Source organism: Littorina saxatilis, unplaced genomic scaffold (genome assembly GCF_037325665.1).
Source record: "Littorina saxatilis isolate snail1 unplaced genomic scaffold, US_GU_Lsax_2.0 scaffold_312, whole genome shotgun sequence".
In the NCBI taxonomy this organism is placed as follows: Eukaryota; Metazoa; Mollusca; class Gastropoda; order Littorinimorpha; family Littorinidae; genus Littorina; species Littorina saxatilis.
Genome location: NW_027128202.1, coordinates 119,031 through 145,232, shown reverse-complemented (window position 1 = coordinate 145,232; position 26,202 = coordinate 119,031). Strand labels below are relative to the sequence as shown.

Below are 26,202 nucleotides of genomic sequence, written 5' to 3'. Positions count from 1 at the left end.
GATATCAGTCTTTGGCACTACAGACCCCTGGTTCTGTTCACAGCAAATGACACTATGTTACAGTCTCTGATATCAGTCTTTGGCACTACAGTCCCCTGGTTCTGTTCACAGCAAATGACACTATGTTACAGTCTCTGATATCAGTCTTTGGCACTACAGACCCCTGGTTCTGTTCACAGCAAATGACACTATGTTACAGTCTCTGATATCAGTCTTTGGCACTACAGTCCCCTGGTTCTGTTCACAGCAAATGACACTATGTTACAGTCTCTGATATCAGTCTTTGGCACTACAGTCCCCTGGTTCTGTTCACAGCAAATGACACTATGTTACAGTCTCTGATATCAGTCTTTGGCACTACAGACCCCTGGTTCTGTTCACAGCAAATGACACTATGTTACAGTCTCTGATATCAGTCTTTGGCACTACAGTCCCCTGGTTCTGTTCACAGCAAATGACACTATGTTACAGTCTCTGATATCAGTTGTTGGCACTACAGTCCCCTGGTTCTGTTCACAGCAAATGACACTATGTTACAGTCTCTGATATCAGTTTTTGGCACTACAGTCCCCTGGTTCTGTTCAAGTCAAATGACGTTAGGTTGCACACTCTGACATCAGTTAGTACGGACTTTAAGTCACTCGGACTCTAAGTCACTTGTGGTTAACGTTAACGTAACTAACTGTAAGCCACATCTGGCATTTCACAATACAGCGCGGGTGAGGAGAGGCTCGCTGTAAAATAAACTTACTACACGAAGACCGTTAACTCCCCTAGTTCAAAGGCCTTTGAAAATGGTCTCATGGTCTCGCGGTCTCTTTGGCCCGTTTGCGCAACTTACGCAACCCTTGACTACCTTATTGTACTATCTTCCTTAAGGAGTCAGGCTTAATGCCCCTATTGGCACCGCAGACCCCATGGATTACATAGCACGTGCAGCACCAGTGCCAAATTAGTTTATTTTTGGATGACCAGACCCCAGACTGGACCCTAGGGTGTGGTATTTGATCCGCTTCCCTCCCCACCCCCGAAACCCGCAAACAGTGATCGTTTTGTCAACTGGTATTACATGTACCTAAAATTAAAGGCGGCAGAAGACCACTAATTATATCTCAAGATCTGGACTCCAAGTGTGATCGGCGATCGAAAAGAAGAAGAAGAAGATCCCACAAAAGAATGGTAACATGGCAACGACAACCAGTAAAACTGAGTTGCAATAACATAGCAATAGCTTTATTTCAAACACAAAGCAACACAAAACAACACAGGAAGTACACACCTTCACGTCTGGTTCAGTGGGATACGGTTCGCCCCCCCCCCCCCCCCCCCACCCTTAACACTAGGTTATAATTACTTGAACTAAAGTAAAAAAACAACACAAAACAACACACGCTACCCAAAGCAACACAAAGCAACATAACAAGCATACACATCCAAATGTGGCCAAATAGCGTAGGGTTCGAGTCCCCCAACACATCCCACTCACAGTTGAACTAAATACACACAGACACAAAAATACACCCAACACTGTAGCATAGCAGACGACACGTTACTGATGTGATTGGGGAATTGTCTCCCTTATATGTGTACTCGCCAATGCCACCTACCGGAGTGAGACAGTACGAATAAACAGGCAGTCAAAATGAACTACGAGTTCGAGTGAATTAGTACGTTTGTGCTTCGAGCAGGTTATGTCAGTCTTACCCTTGGGAGCGAGTCTACAAACACAAAGCAACACAAAGCAACACAAGCACCCACATCCAAATTGGGCCCAGTGTCATATGGTTCCGGTCTCCCCAATATATCCCACTTACAGTCAAACTAAAGCACACGCAACACAAAACACATCCAACTGGGCCCATTGGCGTTTCTTCGGACCCGCCATCACCCCCAACCCCCACACACATCCCACTAACAATCAAACTAAAGCAAACGCAACATAAAACAACACCCACAATACAAAGCAACACACTCAACACAAAACAATACACGCAACACTCACAACAACAACAAAATACACGCAATACACTCAACTCAAAACAATACACGCAACACACACAACACAAAACAATACACGCAACACACACAACACAAGCAACACTCACAACACAAAAAAATACACGCAATACACACAACACAAAACAATACACGCAACACACACAACACAAAACAATACACGCAACACACACAACACAAACCAGCACAAGCACGCACCTCAAGGTTGGGCCCAGTGGCGTAGGGTTCGGGTCCACCCAACACATCCCAGAACTCTGGGGGTTCCAATCCCTCTTCTATCACCACGACGTCAGAAGAGTTCCTGCGGACCGTCGAGTGAATTGTTACGTTAATGCTGTTTTTACATTTAAAGAAAAAGCTCCGGGGAAACCGTTACGAGAGCCCTGATGCTGATGTCCGAGAGTAAACGAGGGTCATTGATGGTATCGGCAAGAACACTCGCGCCGACATGTTTGAAAGGTAGTTCTACAGAATGTTAAAGTGTGTCACAGGTCAGGAAGGATCCTTGAAGAAAATAACATAGTCAAATTAACGGTGAGCTGTGCACTAATATGAGGTTCCAAGGACTTCCAGAACAGCCCTCGTAGTACGATAATTGTTTGACCTCGACCTTTGCTTGAAGGGTAAGGAGCATCGCTTTACTTTTGTCTGTCGTTTGGTGGGTTGAGGAAGAAGACGCGCGTTAAAGGAAATACTATTCATATGACTATTTAAGGGGAGTTTCGGTCGAATTTGACATCTGACGAAGCTGGGGGTCCACTTTACCCAAATCTAAATGCACACGACACGACATGCTCAACAGGGCACCACCAGTATGGCCACTAATTAAATCAAAGTGGATGAATGAGCGTCAGAGCGCCGCCTCTCTCCGGTACAGGAGGCAATAAGTAGTGCAGAGGCGCCGCCTGTCGGCAAAACCGATACCGCCCTCTATACATGACGCGACAGCCTAGTGACACACAAACAAGGGAAGTAACTCAGGGGAAGTAATCCAACCCAACGCTCATAAGAGGGCTCTCGTTCTTTGCCTATTAATTTTTTACGAACTTTTATTAGTCAGTCTTTTAAAACACTGAGGCAGTCTTCCTGCGCGGTAGCATTACTTGTAAGGCAGAGTCTTGTGGTATAACTTTGGAAGCGATCTGAGTGCCGTTTTACATTTAGTCAAGTTTTGACTAAATGCTTTAACATAGAGGGGGAATCGAGACGAGGGTTGTGGTGTATGTGTGTGTGTGCAAGTGTGTGCGTGTGTGTATAAAGCGATTCCGAAAAAAAACTACTGGACCGATTTTCATAAGAGTTCCTGAGTACGATATATCCAAACGGTTTTTTTTTCATTTTTGATTGAAATTTTGGTCAGCAAATCTTCCACGAAGTCCGGACTATGGGATTGACCTTCAGCTCGGCAGCGTAAAAATTAGTTAATTAGTTTGCTCATTAAAGTTGTCATTAAAATCGAATTTTTACTGTCAGATACAAAAATGATTGCATCGTATTCCCCAATTTCTCCTGATTTTAAAACATATACATATGTCATGTTTTCTCAAAAAATTTGTTCAGAATTACAGAAAATACTTTTAATTCGCGCTACGCGGAGACGAGCGTGACCCGTCTCGGTTTTTCGGTGTGGTTAGTCTAGACTATCTTAATATGGTCTCGGCGATGACTCGTTTTTGGTGTTAATCTGTTACTTTGATGCCGACTGCTTGACTAAATGTTTTTATATCGCTTCACGCGACTTGTTCTTAGATATTATCCAGGGTTTCAAATTCTATATTTTCAACCCTTTCTTCACAAGAATCGTTTTATTTCTAAGTAACTATATCAAGGAGTTGTGAATGCAAAACATTTTAGTTTGCTCCATGCTTTCAACAATTCCTCATCGAATAGTTAATGTGTTTGCTGCTAGCTCACCAGTGGGAGGAATGAAGCGACACGAATTTCCCAGCAGTATGATAATAAACTAACAGAAAGGCTAGGGGACAATCGAAAAAAGGGAATTACAACAACAGTGTTTTGCATTGCATCACGCAGTATTTCAATATAAAGCAGATTTACCTGTCGGGACAAATATGCTGGACCACATTTTGGGCAACGTTCTTTTCGTCCTCGCTCGCACCCTGAAAAACAAATTAACATCTCAATCACAAATGAGGCATAGCGCTATTTTAAGATAATTATGAGAAACAAAGGGAAATAAGCACTCCATTCCATTTCTGCACGTACTCCTCTCCCACAAAGTTGGCATGATTGTTGAAAGTGTTCGCTGGGTATGTGTGTATATATATATATATATATAGTGTGTATAGCATATATATGAATATTGTGTGAACAGTACATGTGGTGATTTTTGTCCGTATGGTTAATTGTTTTATGTAGGTTGTACATTTAATTGTTCTATTCTGTATATGTTCTTTTGTAAAGGGCCTAGAGCCATAGGTTAGGCACTTAAAAATGTCCAGTTATTATTATTATTATTATAAATGCATACGACATGTGTAATAGAGTAAGTGAGAGTTATGCGATGAAAGTCGCTTGGTTATGTCAATGCTTGTTATTCTCTCAGGCGCCAGGAGCTTGGTTCCGCGTAACTCTCGCTTACCCGATTACACATGTCGTATGCATTTAAGCCACAAAAGTTAAATTCCCGTCCATTCGTCTTCCCCTAGATGTTTTTTTGAGAAAGCTCTGAAACAAAGTTCCAAGCATATAATTCAAGCGCAATGGAATTTACTTGTCTCTCTGGCTTTTCAACAAAACTTTAAACAATGTTACCAAACACTGACACAGCATTGTACATTTAAATTAGCGATAGGGAGACTAGCACGAAAGGAATGTCTTGTCCCTTGGAAATTCACTGTCCATCCCTCCCCCCTTCCCAGTGACAATGGACAGGCCACTCCAGCAATGGCCGCAGTGCACGCCTGGGTAGTGTTCATGTGTCTCCACGAATTCACTTTGTTGTAAGTTAAGTTTTACAACAACTTTTGAGCTTTAGAGCATTGACGGGGAATAAGAGGGAGTGTGAACTTCTTTGGAACGTTGCTTCACATTTTTGCATGTTTTGCAAAAAATAAGATGATGTGAAACTTATATATGGGCCGGCCAGAATGCAGGAGTCGAGAATAGAGATACAGAGGTAGTGTGAACTTCTGTGGAACGTTGCTTCACATTTTGGAATGTTTTGCAAAAAATAAGATGATGTGAAACTATTATTTTAGGCCAGAATGCAGGAGTCGAGAATAGAGAGACAGAGCGCAATGATAAGATCTGAGAAACACAGGGACGACAACGTTATACTGATTCAGGAACCTATAGACTAACGAGAACAGTAACAGTAGTTGGAAAGTATATGATATCTATCCCACATACGTGTGGCATACCACTCATGTCATAACAATATCGTTCACTCCACAGTGCATGTGAAGAGGTCGTGTCTGGCAGGGACCTGATTGTCCACTGCCCGTGACACCGAGTCACCGAAACAAACGTCATTCAGTCTTTGAACACTTGGAAGAATTTTAAGAACGTACACGTCACGATATACTTTCTAGAGTGACGTCTCTTTGCTTTGACGTCAAAGATTACACGAGGCTTTCGGAGAGATCCAGGTTCCATTTTGAAGCTTCTTCAATCTGGATGCTTCGACTGAGGGACGTTTGGAGCAATAGACACGCAAGTACAGTATGTAGGATAAACAGAATACTACATGGCTTCCTGTTTGATACCAGTTTTACACTCGTTGTGTTTTCAAATATTGAAAAGCTCGCTTTCGCTCGCAGTTCAATATTTAAAAACACAACTCGTGTAAAACTGGTATCACATAGGAAGCCATGTAGTATTCTCTATATATACGTGTACAAACTTAGGTAAGAATGGAGAACCCACCCGCCCTATCCAGAGGAAGATGTCCTTCTCGGTGTCCACAATGAACACGTCATTGGAGTTGAGCGACCCCGCCCTCGGCTGGACCTGTAAGATATTAAACATATTGACATATTAGATATCACACACCACGTTTATTATCAACAATCTTGAGACGAAGGGACGATGTTGCTGTTTTCTTTTTTGGCATACTCCAGATATAAGGGCGGGCAGATAGCTCAGTCGGTAGCGGGGCTTGCTGGAAACCAGTTGTCACCCTATCGGTGTAGGTTCGACCCCCACGTTCAGCGAGGCCGGAGATTTATTTCCCAGAGTCAACTTTGTGCAGACTCTCATCGGTGTCTGAACCCCCCCCCCCCCCCCCCCCCCCCCCCCCCCCCCGTGTGCACGCATGAGCACGAACAAGATCCAATGTTCACAGCGAAAATCTCAGGACTTGGAAATAGGAATGCACGCATGCAATAAAAAAAATCGGTAGCGCCGTACTGTATGAAAGCTCGCTATTCTTTGTCGGAACCTCAATCTCAAGGCTAACACCGGGAATGCCCTGTCGTTGGTTGTGCTTGCATGCCTTTCTGTCTGTCTGTCTGGTTCATTACCTCCCCTTTGTGAAACCGTTGCTGCTTTTGTGATCGCATTTTCTTTGTACGATCGTAATTGGAAGTTTAGTCTGAGGAATCAGATAATGAAGGCCAGGGTAACGGTCATCCTAAACTAGTCTTTGGTGTGTTGTGCAAATCGACACCATCATCTCTCTTTGTTTCTTTTTCTCTTTCTTTGTCTCTCTCTTCCTTGCTTTCTCTCTTTCTTTCTTTCTTTCCGCCTTTCTCTCTTTCTTTATTTCTCGATTTCTTTCTTTCTCTCGTTCTCTTTCTTTCTTTTTTTTCTGTCTCGCTATCTTTCTTTCTCTCTTTCTTTCTTTCCTTCTTTACTTCCTTCTTTATTTCTCCCTTTGTTTCTTTGTTTCTATGTTCCTTTCTTTCTTTCTCCCTTTCCGTTCCTTTCTGTCTTTCTTTTTTTCTTTCTTCGAGCAAGAGGGTAAGCCGTTTCCAGCCAATAATGCTTGTGAGACATAAACGTTAGACAAAACACTTCTCATGTCGAACTAAAATTAGCTTCTCCTCTTGCCCTTAGTGTTTATATTCTCTGGGTATTTTCGTCCGCTCCTATCCTTTCAACCATCCATCTCTTTTCTTTCCTGTTTCCATGTCATGTCTGTTGGCGAGTATTGTTTTCATCTGACTTGCCAGCTTCCGTTTGCTACCTGTTTTTCACCTGTTTGCTACCTGTGTTCTACCTGTCTGCCACCTGTAACTTACCTGTACAGCTTTGGTGTTGACAGGCTTGGTGCCACGAACCTGGAACAGACGGGTACTGCTATCCGGTTCTTTGTTGTTGATGCCGCCCTGAAGAACAAAAGAAACAGAAGTATGCGGATTTAGAAATAGTCTGAACTTTGAACGACCGGGAAAATCCTAGTCTCCTAGCTCTGCCCAAGGCAGAACAAAGTAGCACAGTGGTGGCTATGATGCGAGGCCATCCGATCATCCAACTCAGTGGCTATGATGCGAGGCCACCCTATCATCCAACTCAGTGGCTATGATGCGAGGCCACCCTATCATCCAACTCAGTGGCTATGATGCGAGGCCACCCGATCATCCAACTCATAATGTCCCAAGGTATATTTTCATCACAGTAACGCGCCTTGGTTAAGGTTCATAAACCGAGGGGTAGGAAAGAGAGTGATAGGAAGGGGAGGGGGGGTACGCGGAGAGAGATAAACAGACAGAGAGACATAGAGAGGGGGGGGGGGAGATAGAGAGAGAGAGAGAGAGAGATAGAGAGAAAGAGAGAGAGAGAGACAGGGGGAGGGAGAGGGGGGGGAGACAAACAGAGAGAGGGGAGGGAGAGAGAGAGAAGTTGTCCTTTACCTATTTTCATCACAGTTACCACTGTTGCAAACATTGTTTTGATATAAAAAATCAAATAACTCACCACTCAAACCAAAACGTATCAGCAGACAGGTAGAATGATGCATATGCCTCCCATTGTATTCTCTTCTGATATTTCATTTTTCCTGTGTTTCGTGTCAAAGATTCCTTGCTGTACTTTTTTCCAAGCTGATTACTATTTTGAAGATCGGTCTTGCTGTTTTCTAAGTTTTTTCAGTTTTTTTTGTTGTTGTGGTGAATCATTCCAAACATTGTGCAGGTTTGTGTTATCCCCTTTTCCTGTAATACGTTATTGTGCAAACACAAAGAACTAAATATACACATTCTACAATTTTCAGTTTCAAAACCCCGGTTCTTTAAAGTTGTTATCAGCATTGAATTCATTCTGACAAATAAAAGGAATTAAGCACTCTAAATGCATTCATGTGCAATAGAGTAAGCGAGAGTTTGGCGAAACCCATCTCCCGGCACCTGAGAGAATCACAGGCATTACATGATCAAGCGACTTTCATCTCAGCATGCACTCACCAGAAAGATGACCATCTTGCCTTTGAAGATTCGCAGAAAGTGTTCTGGCTCCCGACCCTGTACAACACGAACCTAAACAAAAAAATACATTCTTTATGACGAATAACCATGACAAGTCGATGGGCACTGAATATAAAATATGAATACAATCTGTCAAGGAAAAAAACATCTAGGAAAACAATGTCTTTGTTGTTTACAAACAGTTAGTGGCGGGACAAACTGACATCGGTTAATTAACAACAAACCAAGTACATTTTTAAATGACGAATAACAATGAAAAGTCGATGACCACGGAATACAAAATATGACTGCAATCTATCAATTTAAAAAAAAAAGCTAGGAAAACAATCAGTGCGGTGACTACAGTATTAGTATTAGATTTTAATCAAGCACTAGCGCGCTTCATCTGCATTTGTATATATATATACCTGGGCCGGGCCGGTATGCAGACCTGGTGTGCACCAGACAGTTACCAACCGGAGTCGGATTAGTTTAAATTCAGGTTTGCTTCTGATTTCAGCCAATCCGACCTGGGGACTGGCTTCCATTCGGATAGTAACTTTCACGTGCACACCCGCCCAGCAATCAAGTTTGAAGATTTTTGTCCGGAATAAACTGCACTGAGAGTACATTTTTATCTCGGACCAAAGTCTCTAGCTCTGACCTCGACTCTTGCATAACGATCCTGATGAAAACTTAATTGTTTCCGAAGTCTTTGAAATAACAGCTTGTGAAACGATGAATTTCAGCTACACGGTTAAAAGTTCAGAACATGGGTGTGTGATCCATAACCCTGACCAGAAATGACGCATTACTCACTTGCACGGCCGCTCCGTTGAGGTCGTTGTCGTCCATTCTCTGTGCAAAGATGGCCGACGCTCCTTTCTCGTCCGTTGTGCTTTTGGAACCCTGACATTGCGACAGAATTGCAGACACTGGACACTAACATTGGTGTTTTTTGTGTGTTTTGTGTGTGTGTGTTTTTGTGGTTGTGTTTCTTGTTTTTTGTGTGTGTGTTTTTTGGTGTGTGTTTGTTTTGGTGTTCTTTTGGGGGAGGGGGGGGTGTATTTGTGCAAAAACGGACAAGGCAGCGTAGCTTACCTGTACATTATACACAGATCATATTCTCTGTTGTGTTATGTGATGACAGTTCTCAATACAAGGTTCTCACTTTAGCATTCACAAATGGTTTTGCGAAATGAATCAGGTACCAGGGCTGGGCCGAGTGTATGGGAGGGAGGGGCTTCCAAAAGGAAGCAGGGGTAAATTGGCTGGCCAGGCGGGGGTCTTGCCTCCAACCCCCACCCCCCACCCCCACCCCCATTCTCAGTTGCTGTTCAAATAAAGCAATTGAATATGTGTGGTCTAAGGAGGGGGCACTTCCGGGACTATAAGGACCACCCCCTAGATACAGGCTTAGGTAGAGGTGTTTACCTGCCAGAAGTAGAGCAGGTAGTGCTCCATGCGGCTGGTGCCCCTGGTGTAGGTGTAGAGCAGCAGGTAGCAGTCCCCCGTGTAGAAAATGCCGTACATGTCTTTAGGCTGAGCCACCAGGTCGCCGTTCTCGACTCGCCACAGCTGTAAGGCCAAACACAAATATATGCTGGTTTAATTTAACGTTACAAAAAAGATAGGGTCGGTAGGTCGGCTTTTTTGTCTTTTCCTTTTTTTTTAATTTAGTCGATTTTAAAGGAGGTTACTTCCCTTAGCCTCGGTATGGTTCGCAAAATGTGCCAAAAGTTTGTGTTTTTCTTAGAAAGTTTTTTTTGACAGAGAGGGTCGGCGGGAAAAAAAGGGTCGGTCGGGTTACCCGAAACCAACATATATTTTTGTTTGGCCTTACGTTAAAGACATACGATATCGATTAAAAAAAATAACCAAGCCGTCTATTTTTCACCCTCTCTTTCGAATTTCAATCTCTGACGCCAAAAGCCAAACAAAGTAAAAAAAAATTTTTTTTTAAAAAGACGTGAAAACGTGAATAATAACGTCACTTAAAAAGTTCTTTCACTATTTCGGCATGTCTCGTGAGGAAATGGTAAAGAATTTCGATAACGATGTTTGTCTCGGTGACTTCAACATATTACCATGTGTCGGTATTTTATACCATTAACCCATCTTTGACAATGTTTACATCTCTCACAATGTTAGTAACAGTATCGGCTCATTTTCATAATTTCGACTTATGTTTATAAGAAGAATGACAGTATTTTGCCTACTGAATCATTGAGGCACATTTCTGGAGAGTTGGTTATGAAATATTCTCATTTTCTGCATTCTTTTTCTTCGTTTTCGATTTAAATGTTAACGTGTTCAGTTCCAGTAGGTTACCTGTTTGGTTTCCGATTTAGTGGGCTTAATCTATCAACAGCATTTGAATAAAAGCGATTAATGTCATTATACTGGACAACACTATTCCTCAAAACGCACACCGTCCTTACTAATGTCCTGTGGGAAATATCAGAGGCCTAAATTTGCTCTACCTCAGACTTAGCAAGACTTAGGAATTCTGATTGAAAAGTTTAACAACAAAAAAGTTTTTTATGAGAAGGCCTGACCTGCACTTTTCCCGATCCATCATCGGGAAGGCTTTCCTCTTTCTTGGCGTCCTCCTTGTTACTGTGTAGAGTCGACGTGTTGAATTTCTCGTTGCTCTGCTCTGCGTGCAGAAAATAGAGATATCGTACAGCTCACAACCCACATAGCAAATAGAAAATAACATCAACAAACACATAAGAAACATACCAACAACATTTCCGAAACGAATCGACTGCTATCAGTTGGTAGAGCACTGGACTTGTGATCGAAAGGTCGCAGGTTCGAATTCGGGCCGGGACGGACACGGGTCAACTTTATGTGCAGACCCAGAGACGGAAGCCATGTCCCACCCCCGTGTCATCACAATGGCACGTAAAAGACCTTGGTCATTCTGCCATAAGTGCAGGTGGCTGAATACACCTATACACGCAGACACCTGGGTAGCGCGACTCCGTTACTGCTAGCTTTCCACTGGGAGGAAGCGACCCGAATTTCCCAGCGATGGGACAATAAAGTAATGAAAATGAAAAATGAAAATGAAAGGAAAATCAATAATTTAGACAAGTCGCGCATAGCCATATCAAAACATTTAGTCAATCGATCGGCCTGAAACTAATGGTCGACGATGAAAACCTGGGATCAGTCATCGTCGTGGCTACTAAATCCTGGCTAGCCGAAACCCGTAAACCGAGATGGTTTGATCTGGACTCGGCGAAGCATGCCAACATAAGACCTTTCTATAATTCTCAGCACATGTTCATGGTCCACTCAGACAGTTCTTCTTTCTGCATGTCTGTCTTTTTATCTGCCAAGATTGTCTGTGTCTCTCTGTTCGCCTACCTGTCTGTTTTTTTTTTTTATTAATTAATCAATCAATCAATGAGTCTTATATCGCGCATATTCCGTGGGTACAGTTCTAGGCGCTCTGCAGTGATGCCGTGTGAGATGAAATTTTATACGGCCAGTAGATTGCAGCCATTTCGGCGCATATTTACCTTTCACGGCCTATTATTCCAAGTCACACGGGTATAGGTAGACAATTATTAACTGTGCCTAAGCAATTTTGCCAGGAAAGACCCTTTTGTCAATCGTGGGATCTTTAACGTGCACACCCAATGTAGTGTACACGGGGGGAGGTTCGGACACCGAAGAGAGTCTGCACACAACGTTGACTCTGTTAAATAAATTTCCGCCGAACCTGGGATCGAACTCACGCTGACAGCGGCCAACTGAATACAAATCCAGCGCGCTACCAACTGAGCTATATCCCCGCCCCTATGACTTACTAGCGACTTTATCGACACTGTACGCTTTACCGAGTCCTTTGTGTGCGTCTTTCTCTGTCCACTGCGAGAAGTACTGCTTGAACAACGGGGTATCTCCGCCACCAACCACCCCCCCTCACACCTTCCCACTATCTTGTTGTCAATCAATGACTTACTGGCGACTTTATCCATGCTGTACGCTCTGCCGAGTCCCTTCTGTGCGTCTTTCTCTGTCCACTGCGTGAAGTACTGCTTGAACAACGGGGTCTCGCCGCCCTCCACCACCTGAGTGACCGGGGTCCAGTCCGCGTAGCCTTGCAGCGTCAAGAACTCCTGTGGAAAAGAAAGTTGAAATTTCACAATGTTCCGGAACAAGTTTTTAAACCCATCATGGGATTGCTCACTTGTGTCCAAAAAATGAATGACTTCGCATGACCATATACACACGACTGATGCAGGTACTGCTGAAGTTTTATTTGCGTGTAATTACTGGCGTAAACTTGCCAGTCATGCAAATACATGAGCCCAAAAATGAAGTATTGGTAGGGGTTGCAGGGACGGATCACATCCTTTTCAAGGGGGGGGGGGGGGGGGGGTCCAAACTTCTTTTAGGGAAAATGTTGATGAAAATCAAGGAAAATGGAGCAATCTGGTGCAATCTGAGCATCAGTTTTTCTTTAATTTCAATTTTGTTTTTATTGTTTTTAGGCTAAGGGGGGTTTCTGGAAACCCCGGAAACCTCCCCTGGATCCGCCCCTGGGTTGTGAAAGAGTGAATATTCCAGCTTTTCGGGAGTCAAAGGTTCCCACGTGACATTATAGGCCAGTCACTAGCACGGGGTGTGTTTCAAACACGTGGACAAGGAGCACGTGAGGAAAGTTTGTCTCAATAAAACCAAGCGTATTCACTCTTTCACAACCCATACAAACCCGACAGAGTTATTTCCTGATGAGTTATTTCCTGACGAGTTATTTCCTATTATCATGATCATCTAGCGTAGAACATTGAGGTCATGGGCAACGGAGTAACGTACTGTTATGTGTTGGACGGGTCGAGTCCGCACACGTGATCTGTAATTAATTAATGAATTGAAAAGTTGGCAGTCTATCTGATTTTGGATTTCTGTAATTAATTATGTATGTGGTTGTATCTAATTTAGTATAGTAGTTATGGGTGAAAAAGATTATATCATGCATTATCAAAGTGACGGATAAGCAAAATAATGGATTTTTCATTGGCAAGGAAAGAAAAATGATCGCATAATTTGTTTGTTTGTGTGTGTGTGTCTAAATATCTGTTACATTTAGCTTTTATATAATCTATTTCAAACGAGGAAAAGACAGCTTTTTTTGCATCGATGTTCTGCAAACCCGTTTTCAAATGTGTTTAGTCTTCCAGTTTGTGCAATAAATATATTTTGGTTTGCTGTTGTTTTGCTTTTATTTTCTTACATGTTGTCGGACAGCAGCTTCCACAGACAAAAATCTGACTTTTGAGTTGTGCTGTTTTTGTGAAGGTGAGTTCAGATCTCTGCTGTTGCTTAACATCATTTTGCTTACACTTAACCCTCAAAATGAAGATCTCGTGAACACAGCATCTTCTTCTTCTTCTTCTGCTTCTTCTCCTTCTGCGTGTTATACTGCTGTTCCTCCTTTGTCGAATTTTCTTCTCCACACCAAACCAGATACAACACACTTTACGAATCGCAAGGGATGTCCTCTAATCAATTCTGCCCAAATATTGAACCCCAGCAGAGCATACACAAATAATCCACAGCTATGGCAAAATCATCCTAAGGGATCTTTTTAAGGTTCACCAGACCATGGCACAGGACGTTCAACTGCGCGCAAAGCACCAAATCGATGAGACCGCGCTGGAAGACACATCTCTCGGTCTTCGGAGGCTCTGGCGAGGGTTCCACTGGCAATTTGCTCAATCAGATGGAACCAAAGATGTCTGGAATTGAAGGGCGTGGAGGGGGCTTAAGCATCTCTGAGTGCTATCTTTCGCAGAACAGTAGTTCACTGAGAGTTTACAAGGAGACTGTTTAGTGAGAAAAGGGGGTGCACTGCTATGTTTGGCAAAACTCTCGGCAAAATTCTCTGTCTCTCTCTCTGTCTCTGTCTGTCTGTCTGTCTGTCTGTCTGTCTGTCTGTCTCTCTCTCTCTCCCTCTATCTCTCTCCCTCTCTCCCCCCCTCTCTCTCGATCTCCCTCTCTGTCCCTCCCTCTCTCTCTCTCTCTCTCTCTCTCTCTCTCTCTCTCTCTCTCTCTCTCTCTCTTAGCTTGCGTAAACCATACACCTGTTTTCGTGGTTTATCTAACCCCTGAGCCATCGTGAACCCGTGTGATCAACTTTCCTTTTTTTCACAATTTAGTAGTCAGTTTGTCATTTCAATGCGACTCGGTGTATCTGCAATAGCACGTTATTGTGCACCTTTGAATCTAAAACACAACAAACGGCTGCGAGTCACATGAACTGAGCGGTGGCGATTGACCGTTCAAAGAAACTGACGACATGCAGAACATTCGTCTGCTTCGAGAACCACGTTTTGCGGAACACACTTCTGGGCTATCTTTTTGTTAACTTTCAAAATTTCGAGTTGTACTGATCTTGTCTTGATGAAAAAAGAATTCTTTTGTGAATTAAGAATGTTTGTGTAACAAGCTGTCAAGTTAGGTCCAGCGCCAAAACGCGTCGTCCGATTGTCTGATCAGACAATCCGGCTGGCCACGCAAAAATAAATTCTTTGAAAATTGCTCGCTCTTTACGTAGGGCACCTAGGATGTTCTCAAGCGGTTAGTGTTTAAACAAAAGGGTGTTTGTACTGTGTGTAAAAGCCTGACAGTGTCTGTGATGGTTTACGGGAGGCTGACTGTGCCTTTAAGTGAAGACATTACTCTAAAACATTACAAATGTAAACTAAGATGTCTGACTATCACCTAGTTCCTTTTACAAGTGGAGCAGTTAACTCTATCGTAGTTAATACCGTGGACAGTAAAAGTTCCTCCCATTTTCTGTCGATCGGCATAGTAAGCTTGAAATAAGAAGAGCGCTTGGCTCATTAACTCGGTCTCATGAGGAGAATAGCTAATTGGACACGATACTTGCTTCTGGCAGGGTCAACTACTGTCTGTGTGAGTCATGGCTTTTTTCGGACCGGATACAATTAATGCCTTCCCCCTCTCTAACTGTCTCTCTCTCTGGGCATCTCCGTGTCTCCCTCTCCCTTTAGAGAAGGTACTTAACTCTCTGAGTACATGCGGCCTCTCTCTCTCTCTCTCTCTCTCTCTCTCTCTCTCTCTCTCTCTCTCTCTCTCTCTCTCTCTCTCTCTTTTGATTTCTGGTTTTAGTTTATGGGTGGACTCTTTTGGGGTTGAGGGTGAAGGGGGGGGGGGGGGGAGTGGTGTAATGATGTTTCCTCACAAAACACGGTAGGTCAATCAGGGCCTTTTCTTTTCCTTCTTATTAAAAAATAGTTTTTTTGTCAGGGGAAAGACGGATGTCCCAACCAACCCGCTCTCGGAGCCAGTTGCATTGACTCGAGTTGGTCACCCGACTACGGTTGTCCGAACGCAGAACTGGGGGAGGGCCGCACTCTAATATGGCAACTCCCCGTGCGTAGAGACGCAGTCGGCCGAATGAAAAATTATTTTATGAAAGCCGATGTCGTCGGATATTACCGCATTTCACTCGTTCAACGTCAGTTGACTCGCGGTGTTGCGTGCCCATGACACCGACCCCTGTTATGTTACTTCGCTGTGCAAGATGTGATCAACAAAGGGAAGTAAGCGCTCTAAATGCATACGACATGTGTAATAGAGTAAGTGAGAGTTATTCAGAACCATTATCCTGGCACCTGAGAGAATAACAAGCATTGAAATGAACATGCCACTTTCATCCTCAATTTCATGCACTTTTGTTGTTTAAGATTGTTGCTGTGCCAGGCCTCACCGTGGCGTTCTGCCAGGCCGACTTCTTCTCGTTCTTGGTGCACTGCTTGCCGATCCACGCGTAGATCCCGCTGGGCCCAGAGTCCAGGATGAAGCAGTCCTGAAACACGATGAAATTGGTCAGTTTAAAGTCAAAACAACTAATAAGATAGGGGAAGGGCTCCTGATATGGACCGGCTCCTAATATGGACCACCTCCTGTTCTGACAAACTACGGGCGCTAGAGCGCTCAAAACAATTTCATTCGCTGTATTCACCCTCTCTGGATAACTTGCACATGTCAAAACAGTTGCAGAAACACAAATCTCAAACCCGTTAGGCTTTTCTCTTTTTTTCACTTTTGGCAGCGTTCACTATAAAATATATGCCGCCTAAAACGGACTCGTTTCTGTCCACAGCCAAAGCTTTTATCACACAAAAATTCCTATACGTAGGCTGTTCCATAATTATTTAGAATCTCAGAAACGGAAACACATACCAACAATCTAACCAGGCCATTTTCTATACCAATCCTTCCCCAGCCGACACCCAACTGGCCATCCTCTCAAACGTTCTCATTCTGGCCTGGGACCACGTGACATCAGCTATACCTGGTATGGCCCTCGTGAAGGCTCGGACAGAGTGTTCAGGGGTCTCTAACCGTGTTTCCGCGGCTATTTCTTGATATCCAAGAACAGGCTGAACTAGCATGGGGAGATGTCAAGAAAATAGGGTGGATGCAACCAGCAGCAGTGCTCTCTTTGGTGCCAAGAAATCTGTTGTCGCAAAGGCAGTATACACAGGTGCGTTGTCATGTTACAGCATAAGCCCTCGAATACCCGTGTTTGGACGGTGTTTGTGCCAAGCCTCGATTATTTTCGACCATTAGTTGTGGACACAGCAGTCAGACGTGACTGTATGTCTGTCCTCAAGAGTCACAGTGTTTAAATACCTTGATCTAGCGACGAAAGATGCAAACCATTTTTGGGGCTTCTTGTTATTTGAACTCGGCAGGGGTTGGGTCACCTGGTTAAACACCCGAACAGACGACAGTTGTTTGGTTTCAGAGTGGAACTAACTAATCCAGGTTTCGTCACCACTGACGATATTCCATGTTGATTTCGACAAGCCATTTTCAAGTATTGTCAGGCAACACTCTGCCCTACCCCTCTTTTTCCCATCACTGGGTTCATGTGGTACCCAACCGGCAAATCGCTTTGGGGCCATTAATATTTGTGTAAGATCTTTTCAAATGCAGAGCTTTTAATGCCAAGGGCATATTGCATCTATCTGATTATAATAAAGTGATCTTCTCTTATTATCTGTTCAACAGCGCCAATGTTTTCGAGGATAACGGATGAAATGAGTAGGGCGAGGGTGGGTATCACTTTCGAGGCTCCGTCTACCCGGTTTGAAATTGCTGTACCAGTTTTACACCACGGCTCTACAAAGAGCGTTCATCCTAAAAACATTTCATCACACTTTCATGCAAATCGGCCTCTTCTAACCCTGATTTTGTAGTTATTGTAAGTTATGGCTCCGAAATCGCGAAATTGAGCTTCATGACGCAATCTTATACTTTGCGCGGTCAGTATCTTCCCGAGTCAACCATATATGCAAACGACATAACTCTGGAACTTCATTTTTTTTGTGTCAAGCCTCACGATAGTCCATTATTTGACGGCATGCTTTTGTATTTAACGCCATATTGCCAGGAGCCTGGATTCTAAATAATAACGGAACAGCCCTCGTATGTGACAGCTAAGACCGTATTTGTTACAATTTAGCGGTGTTGACCCCGAGTTTCTACTGCAAACAAAAAATAATAGCAAAATCTCAAAGTATGTGCGAATCCCCTAATATGGACCACCTTCAACAAATCGAAAAAAATAAAAGCTAAAGGCTATTTTCATTAATTCATAAAGAAGCTTGCTGGAAATAACCTATAACTAGCCCTCGAGATTTAAAAAAAATATAACAAAAAGTCTTCTTTTCGTGAAAGTTGATAATTTCACTTATTTTCACTCTGTTTTTGATAAGCTTCTTTAGTTTCCTGGTGTGCTTCAAATAATGCTCTCATCAACCCGAAACAGATAAATCTAAAGCATATTTTGATTAGTCTGACTTGTACACTAAGTTGTATCATGTTATTTTGAAGTATAGGGAGCTTTTTACAGTGATTCGTGGAGGCCGCTTTATTGGTCCATATTAGGCGCCCAGGCTTCTAATATGGACCATTTGTGATTTTTATTCTTTATTATTTGTGATTCTGTATATAATTTTTGCTGAATGTCTATCAAAGCTATTTCACTCTAAATAGGCCAAACGGTTAACCTAAGAGAGAAGGACTACCAAACACAAATGAAACTTCTTCGCAAGAAAACAAACTGTCTATCAGTATGAAACAAAAAGTGGTCCATATTAGGAGCCCTTCCCCTGGGTTATTGGAACGTTTAATTATTGACAAAACAAAACGTTACATTTACAGTACGTCGACCTTTAAAAAAAAACATTTTAAATTTTGTTCATGATCAGTTTACATTTGTAATGATTACACTTGCTCAAAGTCAATAATGAAAAAAACAAGAAAGCTTAATTTGTTGGAGTGCAGGACAAAACACACATTCACAAGAACCTCAACCTAACAGCAAAGTGGATAAAGAAGAGACACAACAGAACAAATATAAAGGGATTAATAGTGTGATTAAAATGGTGACAAGATTAATAAATGCTGTCTGAGTACTTGGGGGAAACTAGTTAGCTGGCCGCTGTCTAACCGCTGCAACTGAGGAATACCTGGCTTCCTTCGGTCAGGAACCAAGAAACTACGCACATACCATATGCAGTTAGAACGGTAAAGACAAATCTCAAAACACACCTCTTTCAGCGCAAGTGATTTTTTTTCCCCTCCGCATCCCCCCACCCACCCCATCCCGCCCCACCCACCCCATCCCGCCCCACCTCACCCCCTACCTAGTGCCTAAAATAACGTGTATATATATTTTCTGCGCTTTGTGTCAGCACTGTTTGTGTGTGTGTAAATAGTACTGTTGACACGTTTTTATATAGAAGCCTACTGTGGTTCTTGTGCTTAGGCTGTGTATTGGATTGTCATTGTATGCCTGCATTATTAGTTGTCAGTAATTATTACATGTGCTGATTGTTCTCTTTGCCTGCGCGCGTATAGTATGTTGGTTATGTTTGGTCATAGTATGTTTGTTTATGTTTGGTCGTTATCTTTGCCTGTGCGTGTATTGTATGTTTGGTCGTTTTCTTTGCCTGTGCATGTATAGTTTGTTGGTTATGTTTGGTCGGTTTCTTTGCCTGTGCGTGTATAGTATGCTTGGTCGATGTATGTATTGTAAAGCGCTAAGAGTAGACATTTTTCTAGAATAGCGCTATAAAAGTTTGCATTATTATTATTTAAGTTATTGAGACATCCCAGTGCACTAAGGGATTTATAGAGCAAATCGAGAAAATTCATTATTGAACGAAGCGCATAGCGCTGAGTTCAATAATTATTTTCGAGATTTGCTCTATAAATCCCTTAGTGCACTGGGATTGTTTCAATAACGATATTGTCAGTACCGCCATAGAAAAAAGAAGATTCCAAGCGCACATTTTGCAACGCGCATTTGAATAGGCATAACTGTGTGGTCAGGTCGTGTACAGTAAAGATCTACTTTTGTGTGGGGTGTCTCAAGTGTGTCGTGCTTTCGTCACACGCATTTTAATTTCTGTTGGTAAATTCCAGTGTAGCGTTAATCTGAACAGTGATGATCTTTCAGAGAGACCTCATTTGAACTCGGAGAAAGGGCTGTGCTCTTCATTATTTGCGATTCGAAACCTCCAGTCGAGCTTCGACGGATTGACTGTGCGGAGTGACTCCCCTTGAATTGACTCGAAGCCGCGGGACTCGACGGTTCGCACATTTTCAAAACAAATGTGGCATATTTTCGTGTTGTATCTTCATTCATCGGGGAGTCTGATACTAAATATGAACGGTAAGAATGCTCTGAACCCTACACGTATTATATCCCCATCGTTTTTTCGTTCACATTTGCCCAACGTGTTAATTTGCTGAGCGGGGTTTATGTCGTCTGCTAGGGCAATCAAACCACTGCATGCAGTCTGCACTGACTGAGTCTGCACGCACGAGGCACGCTGGTAATAAGTCTTATAATGGTAAGAACGTTCTGAACCCTACACGTTTTCGATTACGATTGTTCTTGCCTTGAAATAATAATTCGGAAACTGAACTGATGCAGTCGTATTTCAGTGTAGTCAGTGCGGCTACGTATGACAGAGTCGATCGAGTCAGTCTTCCAAACTGGTCTAGCTGGTACGTTATCGGAATAACACTTGTGTTTTCTGCTAGCGGGTGGGAATTTTATATTAACTCATCATTTGGTAATGTGGATGATAAGCTACATGCCACTAACACGATGAGAAGAATCTATGCAAGTCGGCGAGAATTAGATGAAACCCAGCGGCTTCTATTTTTAGATCAGTGGCAGCCGCACTGTGGCACAGGCACATGCAATCTGTCAGAAAAAAACCCACTTCTGCTTTAATTGAGAAGTAGGGAATTTATGGTCATTTGGTATTGTGGAGAATATAAGCTACATGTCAGTAATTAATTCTGAGGATGAGAGCACAGTCTTGCTTAGGTAAAGGGCGTAAGAATACGCTCTGTGGAAAAGTTAGCGCACTCCAAGAGTGCGCTAACAGTTTTAGCGCATCGCCATTAGCCAATCAACTGGTTCACATCAGTCATGTGACACCAGTACTTACTGACAATTATTATTAATGTTCGCGAAGTCCACGTGCTTTTGCCACATTTGCTCAATCACCTTTGAACCTGGTATTGATTACGCGAAGTCAACTTTGCGAAGTATTTATCCCGAAGCTCGCTGCACAAAGCCTGGCACTCATGTTTTGGGTTAAAAAAACTTCGCGAAGTCAACTTCGGGGACCATTATTGACAGCCTGTAGGGACCTACACAGGGGACCATTAATGACAGCCTGTAGGGACCTACACAGGGGACCATTAATAACAGCCTGTAGGGACATACAAAGGGGACCATTAATGACAGCCTGTAGGGACATACAAAGGGGACCATTAATGACAGCCTGTAGGGACCTACACAGGGGACCATTAATGACAGCCTGTAGGGACCTACACAGGGGACCATTAATGACAGCCTGTAGGGACCTACACAGGGGACCATTAATGACAGCCTGTAGGGACCTACACAGGGGACCATTAATGACAGCCTGAAGGGACCTACAAAGGGGACCATTAATGACAGCCTGTAGGGACCTGCAAAGGGGACCATTAATGACAGCCTGTAGGGACCTACAAAGGGGACCATTAATGACAGCCTGTAGGGACATACAAAGGGGACCATTAATGACAGCCTGTAGGGACATACAAAGGGGACCATTAATGACAGCCTGTAGGGACCTACACAGGGGACCATTAATGACAGCCTGTAGGGACCTACAAAGGGGACCATTAATGACAGCCTGTAGGGACCTACACAGGGGACCATTAATGACAGCCTGTAGGGACCTACAAAGGGGACTATTAATGACAGCCTGTAGGGACATACAAAGGGGACCATTAATGACAGCCTGTATAAAAGGGGACCATTAATGACAGCCTGTAGGGACCTACACAGGGGACCATTAATGACAGCCTGTAGGGACCTACACAGGGGACCATTAATGACAGCCTGTAGGGACCTACACAGGGGACCATTAATGACAGCCTGTAGGGACCTACACAGGGGACCATTAATGACAGCCTGTAGGGACCTACACAGGGGACCATTAATGACAGCCTGTAGGGACCTACACAGGGGACCATTAATGACAGCCTGTAGGGACCTACAAAGGGGACCATTAATGACAGCCTGTAGGGACCTACACAGGGGACCATTAATGACAGCCTGTAGGGACCTACACAGGGGACCATTAATGACAGCCTGTAGGGACCTACACAGGGGACCATTAATGACAGCCTGTAGGGACCTACACAGGGGACCATTAATGACAGCCTGTAGGGACCTACACAGGGGACCATTAATGACAGCCTGTAGGGACCTACACAGGGGACCATTAATGACAGCCTGAAGGGACCTACAAAGGGGACCATTAATGACAGCCTGTAGGGACCTGCAAAGGGGACCATTAATGACAGCCTGTAGGGACCTACACAGGGGGAAATATTGCTGGTTTCATTTGTAGGAAAACGGAGGAAGGAGATAGGCGAAGAATACAGAGCCAGAGTATTGTATCCATCACATCCTATACACACTTCCCTCACTTCATCACGGTTGTTCTGTCGATCAGCATCCCTCTGATTATCAGGAACTATTTCCAGGATCGCTGTCACTCACATCCCCTATTTTACGAAGAAGAAAACGATACCAAAAAACCCCTGATGCCAAGAATGTCTCAAAGCGAACATGATTGTTAACATACGTGGAGGTTACACAGCAGGCACGTTTGTATAAGCAATGGTGCCAGCCTTTACATAACCGTTACGTGGTTCCACCATGACAGACACGCTGGCAGTTGTTGTTTTAACAGAACTGTGCGAAACATGCTCCGCTTAACGACGAACAGACAGTCTTGAATAACGAAATACGCACTGACTGACAGACAGACAGACATGTGGTTCACAAGTGTCGGGGCATCTGTTGTGATGGCTTAGGATTGCTGACAGACTGACAAACACACCCACTGACAGATTCTGTCTGGGTGTGATGAAATGACTGACAATACGCTGATAGGGACCTGGCAAGTAGATCTTCCGTCTGTCCTAGTTTTTGCTCAGACTGGCAGAGACTGGGGAGACACACAGACAGACAGACAGACAGACAGACAGACAGACAGACAGACAGAGATAGAGTCAGAAACGGATGAATATTTAAGGCTGGGCCTTTTCCTACAATCTGTCCTTGGAGAGAGAGACAGAGACAGAGACAGAGACAGAGACAGAGACAGAGAGACAAACAAAGAGACAGAGAGACTGAGAGAGAGACACAGAGACACAGAGACACAGAGACTGAGACAGACAGAGAGACAGAGAGACTGAGAGAGAGAGAGAGAAAGAGAGAGAGACAGAGACAGAGAGGCACAGACAGAGAGAGAGGCACATACTGAAACAAAATGAATGCCTAGTCTTGTTTTCAATTCCGTCGGTTGTATTCTCTAAAAACTAAGCTCTCTTATTTTGATGCATTGTGCTGATGCCTTTCCCAGTGTCTTTGACGTTTAACTTAGAATTATTGAAAGGCACACGCCTACAATGTGAATTTATACATTAACTAACACAATTGACAATCTCCTTAAAACCAGATTAACATATTAATTCATCAAACAATGCTGACTGTGTACAAGTAGTGTGCTAGCAATCATGACGTTGATTTGTGGTATGTGTCCAAGTGGGGGGATGGTCTGATGCCATGTAAACGCCTGGCCAGACCTAAGACTGAGCCGAATAGCTCTAACGGCAAGGCCTGTAGCTTTCACCCCGCTTTCAAACACGATTGAAGATGGTAAATCCAGCGAAACGCAGACTACCCTACGAACGGGTTAATTTTTCTGGGTGACTCGCTCATCAAAATTCCAGACAGATATTAATTTTGACAGTGACAGCTCTTGAACAAACTCCACTTTGTTTCGTGCCACGCTAGACGACAACAAAAGGTCTTCCATAATCTGAGTGTAATCCTAGCAGAGCAAATGATGGCTGCGTGCCATGTTTGACTTTTTCTGAGACACTTGATTAGCCAAAGCGCAACGCCGAAGACGAGATGCGTACAGAGTTGCTCCCCTTGCCAAACGGGGCGCAACTCATGCAAAAGGGGGAGATAATGACAAAATGACTCATCTTTAGTAATTACGGGTCCCAGACTGTCTCCCTTTCATGAGTGTATTGAAAACGGGTTGCGGAAAGAGACGGTTTCTTTTTGAAGTGAAATGTACTTTTCTTTGTGCTTCCAAATGAAGCTTTTTCAGCTCAGCATGCGACTCGACTTCTTTGAAGGGGGAAGATCTGAAGAGATGACGTCCAAAAGGATCCAACAAGACTGTTTAAAAGACATGGTATTGATTGACAAGAGTTTAAAAAAAAAGTTACCCACATTTCGTTGCATGATTCATTTTTAAACTGGGACTATTGGATTGGTACGGGAACAGGAGAAGGAAGGGTGGGGGAGAGTGGGTGGGTGCATGATCGAATATAATGTATTTCGACTACAGTTTCAACTATGGACATGTAGTCCAACGTTGTACCATCAAACCGACGTTAAAAAAAAGTAAAAAGGTTAATCGATTCGACACAATTGATTAACCAACCGAACCTTAATGATTTAAATCCTGCTGGTACTCACATTGGAGTCAAGGTGTTCACGCTTCAGAGGTTTCTCTCCAACCTCGGTCACCTCCAGCGATCCGGAGGCATCTGAGACCCTGTAGGGACAGACAGACAAGTGCAACTATTTCAGCAAAACTCTCTGCTTAAAATGTCACCTGTAAAACCAGCCAGGCGATCATCGCAAGGAAAAAAGAACAGAAAGAGCACCCCAGACACAAACAACAAGAACAGAAAGAGCACCCCAGACACAAACAACAAGAACAGAAAGAGCACCCCAGACACAAACAACAAGAACAGAAAGAGCACCCCAGACACAAACAACAAGAACTTGATTGATGAATCAATTCAGTCAGCATCAAGGACACCACAGAAATTGATAATACTTGGCGATTTTAATGCTGATTGTATGAACAACCCTCCGCCTCACCTTCAACGATTATTAAATGTTAATAGTTTGTTTCAAATCGTGACAGAACCAACACGAATTACAGAACATTCATCCACTCTTATTGACTTGATATTAACCCCATGTCCAGACATGATAGATGCAGTTGATATTTTCCCTCCAGTTTGCAGTGACCATTCTTGCCCGTATGTTAAAATAAAGAAAACAGTTAATTTAAAACGTTCATTCAAGCGCACCATTTATAATTATTCAAAACTCAATATTGGGAAATTTGTTGATGATTTGCTAAATCTAGATTGGCCTGAGGTTGTTAACTTAGAACCACTGGATGCAGCAGTCGAATCATTTACGGATATACTAATGACTACTGCCAAGCACTGTATGCCTGTAAAAACAGTTGTGATAAATGAACGAGATGCCCCATGGATAACCGAGGGAATTAAAAAGTTGATAAGGAAAAAACAAATAATACACAGTTTAGCTAAACGTTTAGATTCTATGTGGTGTTGGGCGTTATTCAGACGCATTCGAAACATCTTAGTAGACAAAATTCGTAAAAGAAAAGAAGAATATGATATTGAATTGGATGATAGAATAAATTCGCAAATACATTTTGGTAACAAAGATTGGTGGAAGTTAGTAAATAAATTCATGACCAAGAAAGGCCTATCACAGTCAGAAATTCCACCAATTGACAATAACGGAATTATTTGTTATTCTGATGAGGAGAAAGCAGAAGTATTTAATACATTTTTTGTTAACCAATCTTGTGTTGATGATGAAGATGATCCTTTTCCAACCCTGTCAGAGCACCCAGGATCCGCTCCTCCACTTATTATTACTACTGACATGGTTTCTGGAATTATTAAATCCCTTGACCAAAACAAGGCAGTTGGTCCCGATCTTGTTCATAACAAGATTCTTAAAGCAGCCGTAGACGTTGTCTCTGATCCACTTTCAAAACTGTTTAGTAGATCATTAGCCGAAGGTAAATTTCCAAAGGCTTGGAAAGTGGCACATGTTACCCCAGTTTACAAGAAAGGCGAGAAGTCACTATGCACAAATTATCGCCCAATATCCTTATTAAGCTGTATCGGTAAAGTAATGGAAAAATGTATTCAAACTCATATGTTTACGTATTTGACAGATCATAATTTATTGACAGTATCTCAGTCAGGCTTTATTCCAGGTGACTCAACTGTCTTTCAACTTCTTGGTATATATGACGATTTGTGTCAATCTTTGGACAAGCAATGTACATCACAAGCAATATTTTTTGATATTTCCAAAGCG

At 43.1% G+C, this 26,202-nt stretch overlaps 1 protein-coding gene across 1 annotated transcript in view; it reads right to left on the bottom strand.

Annotated features, from left to right (window-relative positions):
* Nucleotides 1–2,214: 2,214 nt before the first annotated feature.
* The window catches only part of LOC138956569 (advillin-like), a gene marked incomplete at its 3' end in the record, with an annotated part of 71,211 nt that continues 47,223 nt past the window's right edge, over nucleotides 2,215–26,202 (bottom strand). Inside the window, 11 exon segments of the mRNA XM_070327895.1 lie at nucleotides 2,215–2,317; nucleotides 4,075–4,136; nucleotides 5,905–5,988; nucleotides 7,221–7,307; nucleotides 8,382–8,453; nucleotides 9,201–9,290; nucleotides 9,816–9,959; nucleotides 10,940–11,040; nucleotides 12,361–12,517; nucleotides 16,138–16,236; nucleotides 24,520–24,598. Of these exon segments, the coding sequence (XP_070183996.1) occupies nucleotides 2,215–2,317; nucleotides 4,075–4,136; nucleotides 5,905–5,988; nucleotides 7,221–7,307; nucleotides 8,382–8,453; nucleotides 9,201–9,290; nucleotides 9,816–9,959; nucleotides 10,940–11,040; nucleotides 12,361–12,517; nucleotides 16,138–16,236; nucleotides 24,520–24,598 (1,078 nt within the window).